General features: G+C 41.4%; 1 protein-coding gene across 13 annotated transcripts in view; it reads left to right on the plus strand.

Moving 5' to 3' along the window:
* LOC122793337 (PDZ and LIM domain protein 5-like) overlaps positions 1–21,243 on the plus strand; it is a 2,364,325-nt gene that overhangs the window by 2,154,755 nt on the left and 188,327 nt on the right. For all 13 annotated transcript variants that reach the window (XM_044061256.1, XM_044061255.1, XM_044061265.1 and 10 more), the window contains one exon: positions 7,664–7,844. In XM_044061256.1, the coding sequence (XP_043917191.1) occupies positions 7,664–7,844 (181 nt within the window). The remainder of the gene's footprint in view (positions 1–7,663; positions 7,845–21,243) is intronic.

Here is a 21,243-nt window from a genome sequence, read left to right on the forward strand (position 1 = left end):
TTTTGATCATTCAATATAGTGCATTCAACCAATTCATTTTCAACTATTTAGCATTCAACATTTTGAAGTTAAACCTATGTGTATATATATATATATATATATATATATATATATATATACATATATATATATATATATATATATATATATATATATATGGTTTACCTTTGAAAGGTTGAAAATCAACCTACTGAATGGCCCTTTGTGCGAACCGGAATGACGAAAATCGTCAGTCCGATCTGCACCGAAGTTCGAAAAACAGCAAATCTATTCAAAGACAAAGCGTGACCCCCACTTTATTATTCTAACTCCGAGGTCGCACTACAGTGGGGAAAGGCTCCATTTCCCGAACCCCACTATAGTGTACCTCTTACCAAAAATGCCGAATCTGCAATGAACGGACGTTACTGTGCATTCGATGCATTTTGTTTTCGGCCTTTCGAAAACTTGAAAAAGTCCTTTCGGACTTTTGTATTTAACACATGCATTACGCACATGTAAAGGTAAACCATATATATATATATATATATATATATATATGTATGTTTATATAGTACCTCTCCCTCTTAGTGCTTCTTATCTCCCATACATCAATCAAATCAAACATTAATGCTTCACCCCTTTTACATACTTGCCATGAATTTACTTTTGATTAACATTAAAGTGATTCAGATGTTTCTGATCAAGTTCTGAAGGAAGTATAAGTTTAACCAGTATTTTAATGTAGGGGACCACCACCCACAAACTAACCATATATGGGGCCACCATTGTTTTCGCATCCTTGTTCAAGCAGTTTTTCTAGGGGGCAAGAATATAAGACCCCCCCCAGAGAGCCCTACTCTGCTTGGGATCTCAATTTTTGTTGTGAAAAAAAACTTACTCTACAACCTTTTTGAGCCGCGGCTACTGCTGAATTGAAATACTTGTCTTTTGGAAGACTGCTTTCTGCTGTGTATTATGCAAGAGAAGGGTGTCTGAGAGGGCAGGCCCAAAGCAGAGTTTTTTTTTTTTTTTAAGGATATCATTCGCATCATTAATCCTTCCTTCCTTTTTACTCCTTCTGGTTTCTAGTGGCTTGGTTTCAGTGTAACTTTAAACCAAACTTTTCATTTACCCCCTAATTTTAAAGGAACCCCCAAAAAATTTTGGGAATGTTTGCTTGCGTTACACTAGGGCTACTGCCACTTCAACAGCATTTAAGGGGGGGTGGCAAACTAAGGATATTTGGGAAGCAGCTACTTGAGTTCAGTGCATGCATTCTCTTCTATTATCACCTTCCTATCTACTCTAAGTAGGGGGGCTGGTGCACAGCTGTTTTGTTTGGGCCTTGTCTTTTAGGTCTCTTCTGACATCTGGCAAGAAGAAAAGGAGAGGATATGGCGGTCGTCATATTGTACATTGGTGACGTGGACGCCAGTCTAATGCGCCTGCCCTTGACGTGCGCTCTACTACTCTTCTGTTATTGATGGGGCGCTGATGGACTATACCTTTAGGACTTTTCCACCCCTGTACCTCTCACTTCCAAAATATACAGTTCTATAGTTCCTGCAACATGGGGGGAAGGAGAAGTTATGCATTGCCTTTAGCCTGTTTGAAGAATCAGATTTTTAATAAAGCTAGCAGAAAATGTTCTTAGTGTTTCACTGTTGCAGTCATTACATTTGGGTAATCTGCTGGCAGGTTGCCCGGCCTGAATTCCAAAGTCTTGGGTCCTGCGTCGGTTGCTGTCTCCTCTTCCATGACATCAGGTCGTCAGGGGTATAAAACATGCAGCCAACGCCATTTTTTTCAGTCTTTCTTACCACGCACTGCCCGAAGCAGAAGCATTTCGCAAGTGTGGGTCGGCCGACTACTGAAATATTCAAGTTCGAGTTTCAGAACCGAAGTCTTCACTAAAGCTAAGTACCCCATTGGGGAAAGTTTTTTCTTGCTTTTTACCGATATCAGGAAAAGTTAATAATTGTATTACTTGTGGGAAGCAAATACCTCATAAGGATTTCCATTTATACTGTATTTCCTTGCCTAGGCCCTGACCACAACATGCCTAGCTGTTGGTTTTGTGCTAGATTTAACCAACGCACTATTAAGCATCGGTATATTTTTGCATCTAAGTATCTTGGAAAAAGATTTAACTACCCAGAGATGTCGTCTGATAGCAATCCGACTACCGGAGTACTTAAAAAACGCAAAGAAAAGGACAGAGAAAGGCAGTCAAGATCCAAAACTGATGACAAAGCTTCTCCTAAGCCAGTCGCCGGTTTGCCAGTACTCAGTGAGGTGCTTTCGCAGCCCCTGATACCCGCTACCTTTGAGTCGCAGGCCTCTACCGACACCCAAGTGGAGTCAGGCATGCCACAAGATACTCAGGGTGTTAGACCGACGGATGTATCTCCCTCAGATGGGTCCGGAGCCGCTGAGCAGGCACCGGCTTCTGAGGGTGTATTCAGACCTCAACATTTTTATATCAAATCGATGAAAGCTGCAAAACCAAAGGCAAAGACACCTTCTAAAACTAAAAAAAATGATGCCTGAGCCACGTGCACAGGCCTCTATGCAAAAAAAAAACAGATGATCAAAATGGCTGAAGACCTTATTACCTTGATCAGGGGTTCCCATCCCCCTCCTGATAAGAGGCCTAGGCAAGACACTGACTATAAATCTTCAGATCAGGTTTCTGTTTCTTCTGATTCCACTTCTGATCAGGAATTTTCTTTACCGCCCTATGAGGATTCTGATGCTGAGGACTCTATTCTATCTGCATCTCCTCCTGAGGATTATTCATTTGGGGAAACCTTGCATACTTTGAGGGAGCATTTTCACTGGGAAAGTCAAGACTTCTCAGAATCAAAAAAGAGGCTCAGAGATTTCCTCCTTCTCCCTCAGCACAAGCCTTTAGCCATTCCCCCTGTGTTAGACGTTGTGGATGATGTTTTTTCGGAGTCAAGCCTGACCCCTGACGCCTTACCTCCGGCTCCCAGTAAGCCTGACAGGTATTACAGGGTCCCTGACTCTCATAAATTTTTATTTAGAAACCCTGCTGCTGATCCTGAAACTATTTCACAGGGTCCTAAGGGAGTTAAGGCCTCAACAGCAAAAAACCCTACCCCCTCTGGCAGAGATTCCAGGGCACTGGACAGATGGGGAAAAAGGTTTATACTTCTGCAACCTTGGCAATCAGGGCCTTAAACTGTCAATTTCATATGCTTGAGTACCAACAACATGTTATGGGATTGCTGAAGCAGAAAATTATGTTGATTTCAGAATGTGCAGAAAATAAGGAATTGCAGGAATTATTGCATGCAGCTGAACAAGTTGGAAAGCATACTTTGCAATGTGGCTTTGATTCTTTAGAGGCCTCCTGCAGGGCCGCAGTTACTGGATCTGTGATTAGGAGGCATGCCTGGTTAAAGGAACAAAATTTGCCTGATCATGTTAAAGCTAAATTACTAGATGCACCTTTACAGCATGATTCTCTGTTTGGTATTAAGGCATAAGAGGTTTTAAAGAAAATGGGAGACAAAGCTAAGTCTATGCAAACTGTTAAAGATTTCTTACAAGTGCAGCCACCTAGATTCAGTAGACACTGACCTACAAAAAGTTGGTCCTTTCCAGTGTCAGGCAGAGCTTAAAGGGGCAAATCCAGACGCAAGACTCATACAGGTCAAAGCAATGGGGCGCATCTGCCTCCAAATCTGGAGGAGATAAAGCGCAAACTTACAGAAAGCAATCCCAATGACTTCCCTCTGCCTACACCAAGCACTTATCTTTTGACAGCACTCATAGGGGGAAAATTAGCACTTTTTGCTCAAAATTGGCAGTTAATAACCCAGGACAAGTGGGTACTGAACATCGTATCACAGGGATACAGATTCCATTTCCACACTTTGCCAATGACAAATGGTTGGCCAGACCTGCCAAAAAAACAATGGGCAGAGGCACAGAAACAGGTTACGTCCCTCATGGATATGGGGGCCATTCAGATGGTACCAGAACAGGAAAAAGGACAAGGTTTTCACTCGACTGTTCTTGGTACCCAGAAACGACAAGGCCTGGCGGCCAATACTGGATTTATCGATTTTGAACACATACCTGGACATTCCAAAAGTCAAAATGCTCACTTTGCAACAGCTTCTGCCCATGCTGGACAAGAATGCTTGGCTGGTGACTTTAGACTTAAAAGAGGCTTACCTGCATGTCCCAGTAAGACAGTCGTGCAGAAGATACCTCAGATTCAAGGCTGGCTTACTGCATTACTAATTCTGTGCCTGCCCTTTGGCTTATCTACTGCGGCCAGGGTATTTACAAAGTGCCTGGCACCAGTAATTGCATTTTGCAGACAAAGAAGTATTCAAATATATCCTTACCTGGACGACTGTCTCATTCAAGCAGAGAACAAGGACACTCTTCTATGACACCTGGCGTTTGTGAAAAGGCTTCTAGCATGCCTAGGGTACACAATAAACGAAAAGAAATCACAACTGGTACCCTCTCAAAAGATAACATTCCTGGGTGCAAGCTTGCATACAACTGCCCAGATGGCTTACCTCATGCCAGACAAAGGCAACTGACTACTTACTTCATCTGATGGCAACAAAAACCCAGTCTTCTGCAAGACAAATTCTGCAGTCTCTGGGCATCATGGCATCCTGCATCCTACTAATTCCATATGCAAGACTGCATATGAGGAAACTTCAGTGTTACCTAAAAGGTTTATGGAGTCAACATTCACACAGTCTGGAAACAATGATTCCTCTCATCCCGTGCCTGCAACAGGAGTTTCTATGGTGGGCAAAGGCCTGTCACCAAAACATGGGACGGCCCTTCACTCTACCCCCGGCCAGCCAAACCTTAGCAACAGACGCATCAAATTATGCCTGGGGTGCCCACATGGCAGGAAGATGCATTCAGGGCATATGGGAACCAAATCAAATGCATCTACATATCAACCAGAAAGAGATGCTAGCTGTTCAAAGTGTCCTAACAGCATTCAAGGACTTATGTCGTCCAGGACAACTACTGATAAAAACGGACAACACCACAGTCATGTGATATATAAACAAGCAAGGGGGCACACACTCATACCCCCTTTGCAGATTAGCCATGGCACTGTGGGACACAGCTTTGACTTTCCAGATAAATCTTCAAGCTCAATTCCTGCCAGGAAAACGGAACACTCTAGCAGACGATTTAAGCAGAAACCTTATGGATCCTCACGAGTGGAAACTAAATCCACAAGTGTTCAGCACAATAACAGAGAAATGGGGGGGAGCCCAGACATAGATCTATTTGCCTCTCCTCAAAATTATCAACTGAAAAGATTCTGCACAAGGACTCATCACAGACAAGCATGGAAAGTGGACGCCCTATCTTTCAGTTTGAAAAACCTGTCAGTTTACACCTTTCCTCCTCTGCCTCTTCTACCCAAGGTCCTCCTAAAAGTCAGACAAGAGAAGCCAAAGATGATATTAATTGCCCCGGACTGGCCACGCCAATACTGGTACCCAATCCTAAGGAAATTGTCTCAATACCCAGCTTGGACCTTGCCTCAAAAACCACAACTACTGTCCCAGCAAAACAATCAGATCCTGCACAGTCAACTACAGACTCTGAACCTGGCAGCATGGCTAATCATGTAACCATACCAATGACACCTCTCAGTAAAGCTGTGATGGATGTAATTTTGGAAGCCAGAAGGCCTAGTACTAGAAAATCTTATGCTGACATATGGAAGAGATTTTGTGCTTGGAATCAAGCACAAGGAACTGATACAGCAGAACCACATATTCCTCAGATATTACAATACTTAACTGAGATGCTTGACAAAGGCCTATCTTTCTCATCAATCAAAATCCATGCCTCTGTCATTTCAGCTCATTACAATACAGAGCCACCAATCTTTTCTCATCCCTTACTAAAGCAGTACCATAGAGGAGCCAAAAACCTAAGGCTTCCTAGAAGATCACCATTACATGCATGGGACCTCAATTATGTGTTGGAAAAGCTCACCCTGCCACCATTTGAACCAGCCGCTACCGCTGATATAAAGTTCCTATCATGGAAGACAGCCCTGCTACTAACAATTACTTCAAGAAGAAGGGTTTCAGAGCTACAGGCCCTCATGGCTGTAGAGCCTTTTATCATATTTTACCCAGACAGGGTGTCTCTGAGGACAAATCCTACTTTTATGCCTAAGGTGGTTTCCAGTGTGGCTCTTAACCAAACAATTCATTTGCCAACTTTTTATCCAAATCCACAGAACAAAAGGGAGAGAATTCTGGATTCCTTGGATGTACACAGACAGCTAAGATTTTACTTGAGCAGGACAAAAGCTCTAAGAAAAACTGAGCAATTACTAGTGTCATATGCTGCAGGATCAGAAGGAAAGGCTATCTCAAAGCAGACAATTTCAAAGTGAATAAGCCACTGCATCCGTTTCTGCTACTCACACCATGGTAAACCTGTGCCCAAGGGCATTAGGTCTCATTCCACCAGAGCTGCAGCTATTTCGGCAGCCTTTCACAGAGGGGTACCTACCAAAGACATTCTAGGGGCTGCTACTTGGAGTTCTGTTCACACCTTCACACCTTTACAAAGCATTACCATTTGTCTCTCTACTCTAAGTCCAGGGCAGGCTTTGCCACTGCAGTACTGCAGGGCCTTATAGCCACACGTAATGCTGTTTAGTTCCAGCCTCCCAACCATAGCTTTGGGATTCTACCCAAATGTAATGACTGCAACAGTGAAACATGAAGAACATAGTACAGTTGTGTACACTTACCATAAATGTAGATGTTCGAGTGTATTCACTGTTGCAGTCCAGGTTACCCTCCCTCCATCCCCCTGTCATTCTAAAGTTTATCTTTCCTTCTCTATCTTCTACAACCTATGTGGTGTATTTGCTTGTAGATGAAGGTAAAGTTTATATTCATGCATGTATGTTTATATATATATATATATATATATATATATATATATATATATATATATATAATATTGCTACCTTTTTGGGGGCACCTGACATCGGGGGCAAGAAAAACGAAAGAAAATGGCATCGGCTGCATGTTTTATACCCCTGACGACCTGACGTCATGGAAGAGGAGACAGCAACCGACGCAGGACCCAAGACTTTGGAATTCAGGCCGACTGAGGGCAACCTGCCAGCAGATCACCCAAATGTAATGACTGCAACAGTGAATACACTCGAACATCTACATTTATGGTAAGTGTACACGACTGTACTTTCTGGATCAGGGACATAGTGTTTTTTTTTTTTTTTTAACAAATTGTTCAACTCCCATTTGCATCACCTTCCATTGGTAAACTGCCTACTAATGTTGACCATTTAATCTGCAGTTAATCTCCCACATATGAAAAGCTGTTATTCTATCTGAAATGAGAAGTATATTTTATTTTGAATGAGAACAAAGGTTTCTGTGTAGGTAAAGCATATTCCTAAACACTAGTTTTCTTTTGATGTTTACTGCCTCTCTATTATTCTGTATGGAAAAGTAGCCAAGGTAATAAACTTAAAACATATTTCTATTTTGTTACTTCTGCAGTTTCTAATTAATTGCAACATTTTATAACACACCTATGTCAAAGTTTGAATTCATTTAACTTGTTAAACTAATAAAATCAATGTATTCTTTCTCTTTCTGAACAGGGGTCCATTCCTTATGGCCTTAGGGAAGTCATGGCATCCAGAGGAGTTTAACTGTGCCCACTGCAAAACCTCAATGGCTGATCTTGGATTTGTCCAGGAAAAGGGCTTTATCTATTGTGAGCGTTGCTATGAGCAGTTCTTTGCACCAGAATGCGCCCGCTGTCAGAGAAAGATACTTGGTGTAAGTATCGCCATGCATACTTCACTTATTTCTTCATGTAAAAGTAATGAAAATAAGAAAAACCGCCACAAATATGAAGAAAGATCCATTAATTGAAGATCTACTAGAATTACGAAGCCTGATAAGGGGGGAGGTTTGGTGGTCATGGACCAACAAATGTACATAGATAAAATGTTGGGGATTCGATATGGAGACTGTTATGTGGAAAGCTCTCTAAATGAGTTTAATATAGCTAACAGAAATATTGATGTCACTTTGAATGATTTATTATTTAACTATCAGATAACACAGGAAGAACATAGCTTTCTAACACAAATGTACCCCAAAACTCCAACAATATTTTGAATCCCCAAGATACATAAAAGCATCAGAACCCCTCCCCCCCAAGGCCTATTGTGGATGCAAAAGCATGGAAAACAACACCTTTAGCCAAATTTCTTGATTTTCATTTAAAATCTACGCTTCTTGATTACCAACATATACTCAAGGATTCGTGGGATTGTTTGAAGAAAATCAAGAAAGAATTATATAGTAATAAATTAATTCTGGCTACCATCGATATAAAAGATTTGTTTAGCGTAATACCACATGAAGAGGGCCTTGACCTATTTTATGATTTTTTTTATGCAGTAACACAAATATAAGGCATGAAAGGATATTGATGATTAGAATTTTAATGGAATTGGTCCTTAACAACAATTACATCATATTTGAGAACCAGCTATTTAAACAGACAACAGGCGTAGCAATAGGGGCAGCCTGTGCCCCCCTGTTTGCCAGTATAGTTCTGGCCCAGTGGGAACTCACTCAGGTATTCACTTCAGAGCTATTCAAGTTGTGCAAATTCTATGGGAGATTTTTGGACGATATATTAATATTCTGGGAAGGCAGTGAAAATGAATTACAGATATGTTTTGAATTTTTAAATACTAGTACATCTTTTTTAAATTTCACTATGGAAGAAAGCAGTGACAATATCAATTTTTGGATATATTTATTATCAAAAATGAAGTAGAACAGAACTTTAAAACCACAATATACAGAAAGCCCACATTTTCTAATACTCTCTTACACTATGAGAGTGGACACCCTGACTTTCAAAAAAAGTCACTTGTCAAAGGCCAATGTGTTAGAGTGACAGGTATGATCAGTGACATAGAAATGCTCTATGAAGAGAGAGACAAGTTGAGGGGTATGTTACAACAAAGAGGGTATCCTAACAATTTTATTGAACCAATTCTTAATGAGGTCACGGAAAAAAGGGTATGTGGGCACTTTTTTCCATTATTAGGGACTGATGCATCTGATATTGTTACTCCTAATATTAACATTTTGAGTGAAGATACAAACATGACCCAAGATTTCAGCAAGGCCCTTATTTTAGCTTATAACCCATTATTTTATGACATCAAGGACATATTAAATAAGAATTGGTTTATTTTTAGAGGAAATCAAGAATTGTTAAAAAAATGTGGGGAAAAGCCATGTGTTGTATGTAAAAAAGATGCTTGTTTTAAAAATTTACTTGAACAAAACACAGAGAGTTATAAAACCTGTGGAAAAGGACGGATGACCAAATGTGGTCATTGTACACAGTGTTCCAGTATTTTTGAAATGGACACCTTACATATTCCACATTATAGTCTAATACATTTGAACCATAGGTTGAATTGTAACCTAACTTTTGTAGTTTATGCAGCCTTATGTCAGTCCTGTGAAGGATTTTATGTAGGGAAGACTAAAAAGGCTTTCAAAGTGCGTGTATACCAAAACAGTTATGATATTACAAAAAGCCAATGAAAAAAATCATTGGGATTGCACATCGAGGAAAATCCTGATCATAGGTTTAAATTTATTGCCTTTGACCAAGTTTTTCTTAACAACGGGGGTCGGGGGGGTCCACGAGAATTGTTTCTCGAATTTAGATAATGTATGTGGCAGTTAAGATTTAATGCCAACAACCCCTCTGGGTTGAATGATATTATTTTCTTCTCTAGTATTTAAAACTGAAAGACGAATTTTCTCTTTGATAGTTTTGTAATGTTTTAACTTGCACAGCAAATAAGGAAAGTAGGGGAAAATGTGATCACTGTATGTTTATAATACATTTTTTATACTGTCTTAGTGTATCAACAGTATGCTGGATTGATGTTTGTTATTTATTTATACATATGGGTTACTGTGAAGAACAAACACTGTTGTAGTTTGTTTTGTCTTGCAATTTTTTTTATCATTTCTTAATCAAGTTTCACCTATATTTCAGTGTTTAGTTTTGAAACATAGTGTTGCAGTACAACCTGAATCCTGTAGAGGTAATATAGCTTGAGAAACAGTGTTGCCATACAATTTGAATCCTGTAAAGGAAATTAAATGTGGTCATGTGGTGGTGCCTGGCTTTTAAAAGGAAGTGATGTCAATGTTTTATGTAATCTGATGAAGTCAAGTGTATCTACTGACGAAACCGCTCATTAAAAGAGTATTTTTCTTCATATTTGTGGCATTTTTTTTCTTATTTTAATTCAAGTTTAGTTTGTTTCTTGGTTATCATGTAAAAGTAATTTTACTACTGCATGGTCAGAAAATTATGGGCTAATCTTCCAACAACGTAAGTCTGCAGCATATACGTGTACTTGGCTTGAAGAATTGGTTACAAAGGAGAGTGATAGCCTTGTAGTATTTCTTCTGCTTTTTTAGTTGTATGTTCGTTTATGAAGTATGCATGTATGTGTTGTGGGAGAAAGATTACCCGCTGCAGAGGCGTGAGCATGCTCAACTTTTGACTGTGTAGTCTGAAGGTACAGTTAAACCTGATGAAGTTTTTATTTAATTAGCATGAAATTATAAAGGCTTTGTCTGCTTTTGAGCAACAGGTACTGGACTCCTGGTCACAGAGTGGAGGTAATAGTAACTCCACTTACATCTGTGAGCTTTTCTGATTTTTTTAAATGACCATTAAAAATGGATAAAGTTATTGTCACTTTTGTAATTCTATCAGCCTCTGGTTATCTTTTAGGAATGTTTGTGGGACTCTTTTAACTGGCAGTTTTCAATGGCTGTTAACGTTTGAGGGCATCCCGGACCAGGCGTGGGAATAGAAAAGTGACATTTATGGTTTGGTTTGATTTTGTTTGTTCTTTTAATTGTTCTAGCATTTATAGAAGAGCAGGTTAGTTTGTATGCCAGCTATATCTGTTCTCAAACTTTCTGATGTCTTTGTCACTTTTGCATAATGAAAATCATATATCTTGCCTGACTGTACTTGCTATTCTTGTTGTGATAATATATTTATGCTTTTTTCATATAATTCTTGTTTTCCTCACTCCCTTCTGAAAATGGCTAGGCCCAGTACACCTAACGCAGTTAACACAATGTAAATAAAGTTTATTCATTTTACGTTTATTGTATTTTACTCTGTGTTGGCAGTTCATTACTTCACCAAGTGTACAGTAAACTTTCTAGTGTGTCACAAAAGAAAACATGGGTATAACTGTAAGCTGTAAGTTTATAAGACAAGGACTGGCAAGTAGATGTGATAGTACATACCACCCACTAATGCTGTGGGAATTTGTACAAATGCAGTGTTTGTCATTTGTGCTGCGCATTTCTTGTTCTGGAAATTGTTCTGGTGGATTGGAGTCATCAGTTAATGTTTTTTTTTTTTTTCAGCGAGAAAGAAAGGGGATGGGAGCAGCTGAGAAGTTGCTGTTAAATTAATAACATACTTATGGGTTTATGGAAACATGGGTCCATTTAGATCAGTTTTCTAAATACATGCTTTATGAGATTTTAGTGAGAATTCTGATCCAAGTTTTTTCTACACAGAAGATTTGTGGGTGACCTGGAAAGCTTATTGTGAATAACAAATGAATGAAATGTGTGATCTTTGTTGAAAACTGGTTTAAGTAAATCACTATAGAGTGCTGCTGTAAATACATTTCATTCTGAAGACAGTATATCAGTAGAAGGGAACATGAGCATGTGGGAACTAATGGTGTTAACTTGTTAGAGATAATATTTACAAAGTAACTATACCTGTTTCTTGGTTATAAATATATGCAAAATTGTACATAAAAACGCTAATCTAGCTTGGCTGTCTGGCATCTGAGTCACTGATGAAACATGGCTCGGTAGTTATTTAATAAGGTATCCTGCCTGTCTGTCAGCTGACTTGATTTCATTTCTCTGCTTATGGCTAACCTACCCTCACATTGGCTGGCTGCCCACTTAGTTGAAAACGTCTGCACTGGAAGAGTGGAACTACAGAATTGGGGCAGGTTGAACTATGTGAGAGCAGCTTGCAGTTTCATAGTTCAAAGTTATTGGGTAGATTTTCACCTACAGGTGGTGTAACTATGTAGGTATGGGTTGGTGCAGATTGCTGAAGGTTTAGTTTTGGTGACAGAGAGTAAGTCGGATGTGAAATGTATGGGTCAGCTTATGAGTCAGGGAGTTATGGAAGGTGGGTTTTATGGTCCTGGACGAGGAGGATATTGGTTAGGACCCATTTCAAAAAAATAACCTGGCATAGTTTGGATTGAAGTTTACAGATGACCGCAGGGATACCATGGGAATAGCTGTGTATATACAGATCTGATAAGGGCAGGGGAATAGACTTAATTGCAGATAAGTGGTACTTTGGCACTGAAAGCCTGTAGGGATCTTCTGTCGAGCTGCACCAAGGTTTTTAAATGTTCTCCTGAGAGTGAGAAAGGAGACCACTGGGGTCTGGATGTGCCTTTGATATGAAAAAAATGATGTTCAGTGTTAGATCACTGTTGCAGTACCTTAGTTAAACGGAGTTTATCCTACCCTAGGATATAATGGCCGACCAGCTTCCAAAGCTTGAAAGCACCTTCCACATGTCCAGACTGTTAATAGCTTGAGCTAGGAAGGAGAAAATCTACAGTCTGGGTACCAAACCCATCAGAGCTTTCCTGCTGCCAAAACATTTCTTGATGTTTCGATGGATGGTTAGTATTTCTCCATCTCTGGACAGATAAGTTCCCTTTGGGGAAAAAATATCCACATTTAATTTTTGACTAAAACAGAACTTTTATTGCAAGAGCTATGTTTTTTGCTACGATTTAACTTTTTTTTGGACTAATACATGTCATTTCTGTCAGTTGAAAAAGTCTGGTACTTTTGGGTGTGCTCAAACTTTTGTTGATAATTTTTTGTCGTTTCGGCTTTTCCCAGTTTGGGGTTGCCACAGCGGAACTCCCGTCCACTAATGATTGGCAGTAGATTTTTTATGGTGCTGAGTTGCCAGCCCGACACCCAACCTTCAGCGAAGGCACGCCCATTCACGCATGTCTTTCGGAGGCCACTCTACCGCGGGGAGGACATGCAGACTCCACACAGAAGGCACTCCAGCCATGAATCGAACAGGAGAACCACTTGCTGTGAGGCAACAACGCTACTGCTGTACCACCGTGGCTTCATAATAGTTATAAAAATAGTTTTTAAGGGCTTGGCAACAGTGTGTTGTCTTTGTTATAGTGTATTTCTGGTGAAAACACCAGCTGTGTGATACCAACTGCTGCTGTCATTGGTTTCAGGTTTCTTTATCAGTTTACCATGGAGCAGCTTACCATTTTCTAGGTTCTTCCTTCCTCTAGTCACAAAAAGAAAAAAATCTCCAGACAGCGTTTGCCTGTTCAGCAGGCTGCTACTTTTCCTCAGCTGTAGATGGGTGACCCTGCAATGGTCATTTCAAGTTCCTTAGACCATTCATCTTCTTCCTTGGGTTCATCTGGAGCAGTACCTGTAGCCACCATGGGCTGGAGTTAGATATATATCCCCTGCAGCTGTCATATTGTTTTTTTATGGGCAGGAGAGAAGCACTTTTCTGCCTAGCTGAATTAAGGAGCCTGTCCCCAAGCTGATGTCCCTGATACGAGTCTGTCTGCTTGTATGAATATTCTTGTGAAAAAGAAGCAGAAGGTTAAACATTCATCTTGTCCTGTCTCTGTTACTGCAGACTTGAAGAAGATTTATTGTATTTAGCTCATAGCTTAGTTCAGGGTATTAAACCTTCTTATTCTGGATTTTCTGATAAGAGAAAAAGAAATGTTGTAGTACTAATTATTGATTCTTCCTGCCATGCAGAAGCCAACAGCCAGCTTGAATACCAGAGTCTTTCATCATCCCCCAGCCAGTGGATATCCACTGCAGACAGGCACCTGGATATCTGAGTATAAAAAAGGCATCAACCAGCATCAATTTCAGATCTTTCATGTCTAAACTAAGGAATCCAATTGTCTTGAAGATGAGCATGATCTTCCCAGCTATCCCAACTATGAGACAGGAACCCTGACCTAAGGGGAAGGAAAAGAAACCGGATTGGGATGAAGGGATCCACCCCAATTCGAGGTAAAGAGATGGAAAGAGGAGAAGGAATGTGAGAAAGGGTACTACAACATTGATCTACTCAAACATCTACAGATATAAGTGATGACACAACTACCCTATGTTCATTGTAGTCATTGTTGCAGTACTAATTCTTGAAAAGGCTCCTAGAGCTTCTATGTGGATGGTTGGACAGGAGTGTTGTTTGGGGACAGCAGGCTCTGCTGGATGGCAGAGGCAAACCTAGTTCTTGCCCTCAGGATGGAGCCAAGGTAGTAATGCTTAGTGGAGGTATGAACAGAGGACCATGTGGCAACCTCTGAAATGTCCTGTGTGGGCACCCCTTTTGAAAAAGCAGTGGAGCCTTTATGTCTGGTAAAATGAGCTCTAACCTTACCAATAAGTCGTTTACCATGTTAAAAGTATAGAAGATTCAGTTTGCAATCCATTTGGAAATAGTTTGTTTGCCAGCTGGTTTGCCTTACTTAAGATTCTACAAAGGCTTCCAAAAGCTGATCTGATCTGTTTGGGAAGTTCATCCTTTGAAGGTAGAATATTCATTTCTGTGTACATCCAGGGAATGCAATATTCTGTCCTCCAGCACACCCCATTTTGGTGGGTTGGGAGGAACACAGGGAGACAAATGTCCTTGTTTAGAGAAATTTCTGAATCACTTTGGTAATAAAGGAGCAATTGTATTTTGGGTTGACTTTGTCCCTGTGAAACACTAATAGCTCCTTGCACATAAGGACTTGAAGTTCAGAAACATGCCTGCCTGTAGTAAGTGCAAAAAGCAGGAGATAGTTTGATAGGGATTGAGGCTGCCAGTTCAAAGTTTGCAGAGTAAGTTCTTCAAGCAACTTCAGGTACTGGTGGGGGACAGGTTCCCTTCTGAGGTGTTTTTTCATCATCAGAAATGGTGGGAATAAATAGGTGGGGAGATTGGGAGGCAGCCAGATATAGCAGAGGTATGGACTTTGTTGCTGTAGTAAGATAGTCCTTGTTTAAAGATGTAAGAGAGGTATTCAAGTATCAGCTGTTTGTTTGCTTGAGAACAGAGAGCACCATTAGACTATTACAAGATAGAACCTTTTTTCCATTTTGCTAAATATGCCTTTCTGATATTTGGTTTTCCAACTTCTTTCAGGATGGATACGTCATCCTGAGAGGAAGATAAGAGTGGATGGAGTTAGAAAGAATCCAGTGTTTCAAGCTGTTAGCTTGAGACTTCTCTGACAGACCCCTTGTTATCCGTGAGAAGGTCCATGAGTGGTGGTAGTGCCCCCCCCCCACTGAGGCTCAGGCGAAGGGAGAACCAGTGTTGCCTGGATGAGAAGAGAGCAATTAGGACCATTCTGCACCTGACTGACCCCACCTTTGGAAGTACCTGGGGATTAGTGGTATCGGTGAAACGGCATGTAGAAGAGTTCTGTCCACTTGAAGGAAAAGACATCTGCTCTCCATGATCTGTCTGCCAGGTTCTCAAGAATTTGCTTAACTGTCTGTTTTCTTTTGAGGTAAAAATATCTACATGTGGTATTCCCCAGTGGTATATGTAATCCAGAAAATAAAATCCCTTTTAACATCCATTCGTTAAGGTTTAGGAGAGTTCTGCTTAGGGAGTTTGCAAGCACATTGGCCTGACCAGGGATGTAAAATGCTATGGGTTGAACATTGATTTGGTGGGCAATAGAGATCCATAGCCAGTCCACATGGGGGGTATGAATATGTTCACCCCCCCCCACTTATTTATGTACCACATGACTGAGGTATTGTCTGTCAATATTTGAAGAGTTCCTGGAGACAGTCTATGTCTTTGAATGCTTTCATAGCCATGATGACTGCCTTTATTTTCTGCCTGTATAAATCTGATGGACTCTGAAGTGTCCTAGATAGCACCCCCATGCCCTGTCTGAACTGTTTTCAGGGTTGGTGTTGGCTCTGGTGAGAGGAAGTTTGCCTCTGGGCTACTGAGAACACTCTTCTCCCACCATACGATTCCCCTTTTTTAGACATTGGAGAAGAAGGAACATGTTTTCAGGGGCTGTAGATGGTGAGCCCATGTGTTTTTAGGAGCTAGTGTAATTTTCTCATCTGTAGCTTTGCCAAGGGGATCATTATAATGTAGGAAGCCATGTAAACCAGGTCTCTGAGAATTTCTCGTGCAGTAATGGCATGCTTTGGAGTGTAGATCCCTAAGGTATTTTGAAACAAAACTGACTTGATCTTCCAAGAGGAAAGCCTTCTGTCCTACGGAGTCTGTGACTCTCCCCAGGAAGGTAGTTCTGGAGTCCCATTGACAAGAACATGGAAAGCTGTGGAAACAGAGCCAAATCTGATCTCCCACAATGAGGCAGGACCTAAGGAAGGAGCCATAGATGTAGAGGGATGAGGACCTTCTCTAGCCACTCTGGAGATGAAGGGTGGGATATACCCATCTCTGTCTAAGCACTGACTAAGGCATTTATCATCTTGTCCCACTTAAGATGTAAAGAAAGAGAACTAGCCAACTAGCCTCTACTCCAGGTATTGAGAAAGCCCAGAGCAAGTTCCAAACTATTGAAATCTTGATTTGGGAGACCCCAGCAGTGGATGGTTGTTCAACAGTTGTACTGGGTCTGTGAGCCAAAAAAAATGTCTTTTTTGAGTAATTTTAGGAAAAGGGGAAGTTCTGTCCTGATCTGTAGGTAGCCTGTCCTACACAGTACTATACCTTTGTTTTCTTTCTTTTTACTTTCTCCAAGTCTTTTGGGTTTCTTATACCGTGACTGGAATGGACCCTATTCCTAAGTCAAAGTACGATTAAAGTTCATGAAATTAGCATTGTTTCATCTTTGATGTTAGCCAGAAGTGCTCTTCGCAGCACCAGCAATGTGCACAGTAATGACTCCTTTTGCAGTCGTACGGGGCTACATGCATTGGTACGATTGTAGATTCTTTTTTTAATAAGACTCCTTGCTCCTACTACTATTGGGAACTGTCTGGGTATCTTTCTACCACATTGCTCTCATTTTTGCCGGCAAATCCTGACATTTTATGACTTTGTGTTTCTCTTTATGCAAGACACTGTAGTCACTGGGTGTGGCGATTTCAGTGATCAATGCTACTTTTGTCTTCTTTTCATGGACCACTATATCCGGTTTTCTAACATCTGTCTTTTAAACTGTTGGCAATGTGAGATGCCATGTGATTTAGACTTCATCATTTTGTATGATGCTTTCTGGCTCATGTTTACAGTGTTTTTCTGCCACTTCAGTACCATAATGTTTGCACAATCCCCAGTGCAACAGTCTTGCCACCTTATTATGCCTTTCAGTATACAGTCCTTCTGCCATTAGCATGTCACAGCCAGCAATGAGGTGTGCAACTGTTTCCAGTTCTGTGTTACAAAACCTAGATTTGTCTGTTTCTTCCACATGTTCAATGGACTATGTAAACCAACGTGTACGTAGCCCACTATCTTGTGTCACCAATATTAACCTTTCATCTCGTGGTTTGAATTTGCCTTTCCTTAACAATTCCTGCGTTCAGTCCTAATCAACATGAGGTTCTTCCAGAACTTTTCTATACTTGCACCTATATTTACGGATTTTCCACATTTCTTGCCTTCTCATCGGGTCCTTCACCTTATATTCTTTTGTTTTTTCGCACATTCAGTTGCTGCCTGATTTTTATCTACTTGTGGTTTAATTTCCATTCCTGTTTATAGGTTCATAGGTTGGTACTAGGTTATCGGCCCTAAAGCCTATACAAGCCTAGCCATAACAATTCCCTGGCTATTTCTTCCCACACTATTTACTTCCTGGACCCCTGTCTAGCAGGGCGAATGACGTGATCCCTGGGGTGAATTTCCTTTCTCCCATCCACTCGTCAAGGTTCCTTTTGAAGTGGCCAAAGAGGCGCTCTGCTTGACATGTATGGGCAGTCTATTCCAGAGTCTGGGGAGTCTCTGGGTCAGGAACTCATCCCTCCAGCATGTTTTGTTTATTGTGATGACAAGGTTTAGATCCCTGGAGCGTGTGGCTTTGAGGGATTGGGATTTCTTTAAGTGTAGCATGTCCAACAGCTCTGGGTTTGACATGGCTTTGTCTGTTAAGCAGAGATCGCCTCTGAGTAGACGATATGCGACAGAGTATAGCTGGAGTTTTTTAAGGCAGTCAGTATAGGGCATCTGCTTTAGGCCTGTGATTCTTTTAGTGAGGTATTTCTGCGGCCTTTCCAGTTGATGCAGGTGTCTTGAGAGGTACATACCAAATGGGGCGTTGTATTCTATAATGGGTCTAATGAGGGATGAGTACAGTGGGACAATGACCGCCTTTTTTCTGGATGAAAAGCCCTTATTGATGAGGTGTGCCACATAGAAGGATTTCCTGACTGTTGTGGCGATGTGGTTATCGAAGGTGAGACCACTGTCCACCTGTGTCTCTGTCTCTTATCACACTTTCAGTATTTAGTGTAATGCCACCTATGTGGTAATTCACGGGTACATGTTTTTTCCCAACGGGGATAACTATACATTTCTTGGCATTTAGCTTGAGCCCATGGCTCTGGCACCAAGCATCTGTTTCTGTAAGCCCCTTTTGTAGAGTATCCACATCATTTGGAGATTGAATAATGGCTCCCAGTTTGCAGTCATCTGCGAACTTTGTTAGCCAGAGTCCCTTAGTATTGGCCTGTACTTCAGAGAAGTAGATGCCAAACAAGAGTGGTCCCAGGACTGAACCCTGAGGTATTCCACTTGTCACTTGTCTGGAGCAGGATTTGGAGTCAGCTACTTTTACAGTGTGAGTTCTGTCAGTAAGCCAGTTGGCAACCCATTGAGTGGCGTAGGGATTAATGCCCAGTTTAGTAAGTTTATCTATGATTCCAGAGTGGGGGATGGTGTCAAAGGCCTTGGCGAGGTCCAGATAGGCTGTGTGGACCACCTTACCCTCGTCCACGGCTTTGGAGACTGATTTGAAGAAGTCAGTCAGGTTCAGGAGACAAGATCGGCCCTTCACGAACCCACACTGGGTGGGGTCCAGTGTTTGAAGGTTGCCAATGTCTTTGTTTACAAGTTCCATGATATGTTCCATAGCCTTGCAGATCAGGCTCGTCAGACTGATGGGGCGGTAGTTCCCGGGATCCAAGGTGGATCCCCCCTTGTAGAGTGGGATAACTGTAGCTTTGTGCCACTCAGTGGGCACAAAATCTGAGATGAGGCTATGATTAAACATGACACTTAGGTGAGGTGCCAGTTCATGTAGTACACAGCCCGGGATGTCATCTGGTACCATAGATGCTGTATTCTTAGCTTTGGAGAGTGTGTTTTTTACCTGTATGGCAGTTATTACTGGAATTTGGCAATTTTCCCATATTGAGTTGGGCCATTTAGCGGGTGAGAGGGGGGTGAAGTTGGCACTGAATTGATCTGCTAGGATATTGGCAATATCCTTGGGCTCAGTATATTTGATGCCATTCTGTTGTAGCTCAGAGTAGATCTGAGCATTGCCATTTAGATTCTTGACATATAGAATGCCTTGTGGTTGTCTTTGGGAATTTTTATTTTCATAACTAGCTTTGGAGGATTTTATGAGGGATCTCAGCTTCTTACTGAGGCTGGTAAGGGAGTTTTTTTCATCCTGGGATTTTCCTCTTTTCTGCAACGGTTTCTTCCTTTTGTTGTAAATTTTGTTTATGGCAGGGGACCACCAGATTGGTTTCATTGTTTTGGAGGAGAGCATCTTGGTTCTATTTGGGATGGCACGATTCATGCATGAGTGTATGTGCTCGTACAGTGCCTTAGTGTAGGACTCAGCAGTTGAACTTTCAGTTCCCAGCATGGGTGTCATGACGTTTGTCACTTCTGACTTGAGTAGCATGAAGTTGGCTTTGGAGAAGTTTTTTATGGAGGTTTCCTTACTGGGGGGGGTGGGGATGGGATGTGGATGTTAAGGGTGATTAGCTTATGGTCTGACCTGACCAACGAGGGGTTGACCATACGTGTGGAGCATCGATTTCCCATGTTGGTAATGACCAGGTCTAGGATATTGGAGCCCCTGGTGGGACAATGGATTAGTTGATCCAGGGCGTTGGAATTTATGAATTCCAAGAACCGTTGGGCAAAGGTGTGGTACACGAGTAGTTTTCACATTTAATGGCAGGATAGTTGAAGTCACCCAGTATTATGGTGTTTGGTTGTGTCTTAATATTTTCCAGTATGTTTAGAAAGGTGTAGTGAGAATCTTGGGGCATGGTGGGGGATCTGTAGCAAGCTACAATTTGGATTGCGGTCTTACATAGTGTTAGTTGCACTTGGAGAATTTCAGACGCATTGTGTTGGGCAATTAGCCTGGTGGTGTGAATATCCTTGGTGAATATGGGCACTCCTTCACCTTTAGTGTGTTGATCCTGGTTTGGCGGCCGAAAAGTGTGGTAAGAGTTGTAGCCTGGTATTGCAGGGGCACTTTCTGGAGCCTTGAACCAGGTCTCAGTTACTGCACAGATATCGATGTTATCCATTTTTAGGAGTGCTTCGAGAGAGTGCATTTTGAGGTTTAGACTTCTAGCATTCAGTAGCATTACCTTCATATTTTGCATGCTTGTACCTGTTACGGTGGTGGTTTTGTCCTTTGAACTTTGTCTAGAATAGGCAGTATAGGGGTGGCAAGAGCCTTAGCCAGTAACCTGAATCCCAGGGACGACAGGTGCAGACCATCTCTGGGAAAGCGTCGTGGTCTGTCGATCATGTCATCCCAGGCAGACAGATACTGGATCCCCTGTGAATGACACCAGAGGCTTAGCCAATTGTTGAAGTCAATCATTTTGTCCTTATATTGTGGTATCATTCTGGGCGAAGGCAGGATGCTACTCAGGACTAGGGTCATACCTGCCTGGGCCACATGATCCGAGAGCTCTTTCATGTCTCTTTTCATGTAGTCCAGGGAGGTATGTCTCAAGTCATTCACTCCAACATAGACAATGACAGAGTCATATTTGTACTTGTGGAGTGACTTGAGTGCATGCGTTATGTGGCGGATCCTGGCACCCAATAGGCAGCTGACTGTAATTT

This window comes from Protopterus annectens, chromosome 2.part0 (genome assembly GCF_019279795.1).
Source record: "Protopterus annectens isolate FY-2018-M chromosome 2.part0, PAN1.0, whole genome shotgun sequence".
Lineage (NCBI taxonomy): Eukaryota > Metazoa > Chordata > Ceratodontiformes > Protopteridae > Protopterus > Protopterus annectens.